This window comes from Amia ocellicauda, chromosome 10, assembly GCF_036373705.1.
Source record: "Amia ocellicauda isolate fAmiCal2 chromosome 10, fAmiCal2.hap1, whole genome shotgun sequence".
In the NCBI taxonomy this organism is placed as follows: domain Eukaryota; kingdom Metazoa; phylum Chordata; class Actinopteri; order Amiiformes; family Amiidae; genus Amia; species Amia ocellicauda.
The window spans coordinates 20,103,804-20,109,750 of NC_089859.1; the positions used below are offsets into that span (position 1 = coordinate 20,103,804).

At 47.3% G+C, this 5,947-nt stretch overlaps 1 protein-coding gene across 2 annotated transcripts in view; it reads left to right on the forward strand.

The window, feature by feature from the left end:
• The window catches only part of steap4 (STEAP family member 4), a 6,251-nt gene extending 708 nt beyond the window's left edge, over positions 1-5,543 (forward strand). The window contains exons 2-5 of one of the 2 annotated variants that reach the window (XM_066715436.1): positions 263-720; positions 1,790-2,317; positions 2,521-2,659; positions 3,084-3,225. In XM_066715436.1, the coding sequence (XP_066571533.1) occupies positions 265-720; positions 1,790-2,317; positions 2,521-2,659; positions 3,084-3,097 (1,137 nt within the window). In that variant the 5' untranslated portion in view covers positions 263-264 and the 3' untranslated portion in view covers positions 3,098-3,225. Of the gene's footprint in view, positions 1-262; positions 721-1,789; positions 2,318-2,520; positions 2,660-3,083; positions 3,249-3,827 lie in introns of those variants that run through there. The other variant, XM_066715435.1, reaches the window with a different exon arrangement.
• The last annotated feature ends 404 nt before the right edge of the window (positions 5,544-5,947 follow it).

Sequence of the window (5,947 nt, forward strand, 5' to 3'; positions counted from 1 at the left end):
TTTGTTTAATTGAGGACCCCAGTACAGACGAAACAGTGTGTTTTAGATGCATTTCAGCACGTTCTTCTGCTGCATTCCAAATCCCCTTCGGATTTCCAGTGATTTAAAACTGTTTTGACTAAAGTTAGCCTGAATGCAAGCTAATAAGAAAGACGTCTGCGTGTGTCACTGTTTGTCACTGTCACACATTTATTTTGTTTACAACCGTGCTAATAAAACAGACTCTGAATTGTGTTTTGTTTTCTGGGTTCCATCCTTGCAGAGATGACCAGCAACTCCATCGCCATGACTGCGCCCCGGCCCGGCCCACAGAGTAAGCTGGGCACCGTGTGCATCTTCGGCACAGGGGACTTTGGCCGCTCTCTGGGGCTGCGGCTGCTGCAGGCCGGGCATGCCGTGGTGTTCGGGAGCCGGAGCCCCGAAAACGCCAGCCTGATCCCTAAGGAGGCACAGGTGTTCGGCCATGTGGATGCCGCACAGATGTCCCGGGTCATCTTCGTCGCCGTGCACCGCGAGAACTACGAGTTCCTCGGCCAGTTCTCCTCAGAGCTGGCGGGAAAGGTCCTGGTGGATGTCAGCAACAACCTGAAGCTCGATCAGTACCCGGAGTCCAACGCAGCGCACCTGCAGAGCCTGGTCCCTGCGGCCCACGTGGTCAAAGCGTTCAACACTGTGTCGGCCTGGGCCCTGCAGTCCGGGGGGCTGGACGCCAACAGACAGGTAGCAATCGATGTCTTGAGCGGTGGAGAGCGGATGACAAATGCAATTCATAATGCCTGATTCACACAGACCCGGCCCCGTGCATTACACCATGCTTCTGTGATTAACAATAATTGCTGCAATTCTGCACTAAACCAAGGATGCAACTCACAGGGGGAGAAATAGGAGAAAAGGCTATACATTGTTTTTCAGCTTAAAAGTATGTTTTAATAATAAGCGTCACACAAGAAGGCGTCACAGGAAATTTCTCTCTTGTGTTTATAAAGGAGACACTTAACTGGGCTTTATAAGATGACACTCTCAGGCCATTCAGGCTGTTTCACCTGCTGAATGGGTATCGCGATCGTAGCAGGCAGTGCAGGATGCAGACGGGGAGCAGCGACATTGTTTCGTGTCCGTCTGTGTGTCCAACAACAGTGACAGTGAAGGAGTCAAGCAGCTCCCAGAGGTTTCTGTCCCTGACTGGTGTGATAAATGTGCAGGTTGCCCTCCCTCAGGGTCTATTTATCTGCTTTACATTGTATTATCTGTAATTCCCTGCACCCAGTCACAGTCCAACTTGGCGTTGGGGGGGTGCTGCTTCATGGACAGTGTGGACAGCGTTTTCATTTGCACCGGTGGGAAATCCTCTCCGTGTTAAAAATTACAGAAAGTACTGTTTCTCACGGGATTCCAAGTGGAAGTAAGTGTGCCGTAAGCGTGCAGTAAGCATCCTGCAGTGGAGTCGTGAGAGCCCTGAGGGGGGAGAGACCTCACGGAGTGTGGAAAGAGTTTCTGGGATTTTAGGTCTGTTTGATGGAAGAGAATCACATTTCAAGTGCATTTTATGTCCATTTTACTCTTACTGTCTTTTGTGGGATTCACACAACACACACAGCACACAGAGCACACAATACACACACTACACAGAGCACACAACACACAGCACACAGAGCACCCAGCATACAAAGCACACAGAGCACACACAGCACATACAACACACAGTACACAGCACACACAGCATCCAGCTGTTTCTTGTCCAGCTGTGAAGCAATAATATATGATGTATATGTGTTTATCTGTCCCACAGGTGTACGTCTGTGGAGACGACTACGAATCCAAGCAGATGGTGATGGACATTGCCCACAGCCTGAACCTCACTGCCCTGGACAAGGGCTCTCTGCTGGCCGCCAGGGAGATCGAAGACTTACCTCTGCAGCTCTTCCCCCTGTGGAGGATCCCCATGTACATCGCCACGGGCCTCACTGCTGTCCTCTTCCTGTACTGTGTGGTGAGCGACGTCGTCTACACGCGCGTCACCAAGGGCAATGACAACTCCTTCCGCATCATGATCTCCCTGGCCAACCGTGTCTTCCCCATCGTGTCCCTCATCATGCTGGCATTGTGCTACCTGCCCGGGGCGCTGGCCGGCTTCCTGCAGCTGCACAACGGCACCAAGTACAAGCGCTTCCCAGAATGGCTAGACCGCTGGATGCTGTGTCGGAAGCAGCTGGGCCTGGTGGCGCTGGCCCTGGCCTTCCTGCACGTCCTGTACACCCTGATCATCCCCACGCGGTACTACGTGTGGTTCAACACGTACAAGTACACCGTGACTCAGGTGAGCAGGATGAAGGGATGGATGGATGGATAGATGATATATAGATGGATGGATGGATTGATGGATGATGGATGGATGGATGGATTGCAGCTACACTGCAGGACATTTAAGCCCAAGGATCGACTGGTCTTGATTTCCTTATTTGTGAAAATGGGGTTGAGCTGCAGCCATTCAATGTACAGTCATCTTCCTTCTGCTATCAGGGTTGGAGTTACTCGGGAGGGATGCTCAGTGGAGGACGCTCAGTGGGGGATACTCAGTGGGGGATGCTCAGTCTGCTTCTGAAGGGTCATGCCACCGTCACACAGCCATGCCACAGTACTGTCCTCTCCTGTCTGCTATGTGAGCTCCTCAGCAGCACCTTGTTTCTGAACTTTAAATGTAATTTTGTGTGTGTCAGGAGGAGGGGCTTATTCCTCCTCCTTATTCCCCTCAGCAAAATCACCTGTCCACCTTTCATCAGGTACTCAATCAGTATTGATCTCCAGTCTCCTGGTGCTGCTGCGAAATAAGAAACTGAACACGCTCTCTGGGCTCGGCCAGGGGTCCCGGCAATGAAATCAAATCAGGAATTGTAGGACTGGCTTGAGTAATCCAAGAAAAACATAAAATAAGTAAATCCTTGACCAATCAATCAATCAATCAATCAATCTTTAATTGGTCCAGCTCACAGAGCACTCTACACATCGAAGTGGTCGCTTCCCCTCCAGGCAGATACTCTGTCCTTGTCACCCCCAGCCCTTTGACAATGTGTTTTATCTTTCAGGCGAGGGAGAATAATACAATCACGTTTGATTACACCAGAGCCTGGAGAGGCGATTCCTACTTATCGCTGGGGATTCTGGGATTTGGACTGTTCGTCCTCCTTGGAATAACATCTCTGCCCTCTGTCAGCAACGCCGTCAACTGGAGAGAGTTCAGCTTTGTGCAGGTACAGGTGACAGGCTCACTGGCTGCACTGAGCTGGGGTTCATACTGTCGGGATATGAGTATAACTCCTACAGGTTTATTGGGGTTTCAAAAAACATATCGACAATCAAAACTGTTTCTGATTGATTTTTAGGCTCTAAACAGGGAGCTGCTGTACTTCTATGGGAGGCCAAATTGTATAAATTCTGGCTCCAGTGAACAGATTGCAGAATGTATTATTTCATTATTTCAAAATGTATAGTATAGTTTCAGCCTCAGCCTGTACATTGAATTTAAAAATCAACTGAACTTTTAAGAATGTGATAAATGTAAATTAATTAATTAGAGAAAAGAACATTAGAGAAACTCTTCATTTAAGCTCTCTCTCTCTATATATATATATATATATATATATATATATATAGACACACACATATGCTTTTTATATTGCGAAAGGTCAAACTATTAACCAAAACACACTGTTGCTTGGCAACATTGTTGAACAATACGAATTCATGCTAATATTGAAACACTGCTGGAATGCATTTGAACAAAGTCGTTTTTAACCTTTGCATGCCTTTGTGTTTGTTTTCCTGTGCAGTCCAAGCTGGGCCACCTGACACTGCTGCTCTGCACCACACACACCTTCCTCTACGGCTGGAGCAAGTTCTTGATGCCCCACTACTACCACTTCTACCTGCCCCCCGCCTACATGCTGTCCCTGGTCGTCCCCTGCATCGTGTTGGTCCTCAAGTTCATTCTCATAATGCCCTGCGTGGACAGGGTCGTCATGCGCATACGCCAGGGCTGGGAGAGGAAGTCGGTGGAGACGCCGCACTGGAAGGACAACAAGAGCAGCCGGCCTCTCGTCCTCTAGGCACTCAAGTCAGCGTTAGGGTTTTTTATAGCTGTGTTGTGTTGTGTTTCTCTGGTCTTTCCCTTCACTCTGAGTAGCCACGCCTGGGACCTTGAAACCCACACGCAAGGCCAGTCTTCACGCAGCCACAGTCCCCACAGTCCCGCATCCACAAGTCGCGCAATTTGCATGGCTCAGAGCGAAGGGGCTTCCCGTGTTGCTCTGTGAAGCAGGACACGCTTGACAGCAGTGCGTGTGAGAGGAGCAGACCCCGGGCCAGAGCGACATCCCAATGCAGCATACATTCACAGAACAGCTCAAACCTCTGGACACAGCCCTCGATCGATCATGTTGACACAACCGACGACAACTGCTGTGAGAAATACATAAACAAACAAATAAATATATCTGACAGCTGATAAAATAATTATAACATTAATAATAATAATAATAATAATAATAATAATAATAATAATAATAATAATAGGAAGTCAGACACTGCAGGCTTTCCTCTCCTCAAAGACATTATTTATATACCTTTTCAGGCAGAATATTGCATTCAGTCCCACAGCCTGCTGTGAAGATAAAGACACAGCGACTCAGAGAGGGAAGCTTCAGCACAGGAGCGATCCCACGTCTGTTTGATCACGGCATGTAAAACACCTTGCAAGAATCAAATAAAGCTCATAATAATATATGCGTCTGCTGCAGCTGACAATGAGGGACGCACGAAGGGAACGGCAATTTATGAGAGTGAATATTAGATGTATCTCATTAATTTCAACGGCTTTACAGACCCGTCGCAGTGAAGCTGTTATTAAAAATGCATTTTGCTGTAAATCACAACAACCTTTCTCACTTAATGAAAAACATTTAAGATGATTTAATCTCATGTTGTCGACTCCTTCAAGTTCTGCGGCCCTCTGTCGGAATCTCATTACTTCTGATTCTCCGAAGGAAGCGACGGCAGGGGCCCGGTCAGAACCAGCTTGCCTTGCCCTGCTCTCTCAGCTTTCATTTCTTAACCACAATAAGGGCATTAAATCTATATAATTAGAAGTGCAGGCAATCTATCAATGCATATTAATAACGACCTGCTTGGGTTGTCCAGTTCTGGCAGGATTCAGTCGTTAACAGTTACAAAACAGTAAGTCACATTGCACACAATCTGTATTTTTAAATCCTGCCCTGCGATCTCCCCTCGCTCTCATACGAACATGTCCAGATGTAGAACAGTTTAATTCCGAGGATTTATACCCGGCCAGCTTCTGTTATCATCAGCTTCAGCTCTGTGGCGAGAGGCGAGATCACACCCTGTTTCACTTCGGCAACTACATTATTACAAACCACAGCAGCGCTATACAAACTATACAACTCTGTCAAAATGAACTAAGCTTTTCCTATGACTTCAGAATGTATCGATGTGCTGTAGCTACTCCAAATAAAGCATTTATCACTGTGTATCTGATGCACTTTTGTTCTGTGCGTTTCCCTGAACACTGAGTGCCACTGTGTGATGTGGTTACTTACTTATAGGACACCGCGCATAAAGAGTGCATGGGAATAATTAGGAAGAATCAGTGAAGATTCACTTAATTCTGATTCATATCAAGGTCTAACCGATAATCAGCAATATAGATTATGATGAGATTATGGTGCACTTCCACCTCATCACTGCTGTGACCTTGTGGGTGACTCTCAGAAATAACAGGAAGGTCTGTTATCCATGTGACCATGTTTACCCCAATCCCAATAAAAGTGTCCAGGCAGGGAACATTACGTGTTTTGGGAAAAGAATGTCTCTGTCGGCTGCAGATTTCTCCAGACACAGACAGAAAGGCAGAGACACATAGGCCATGGATGAG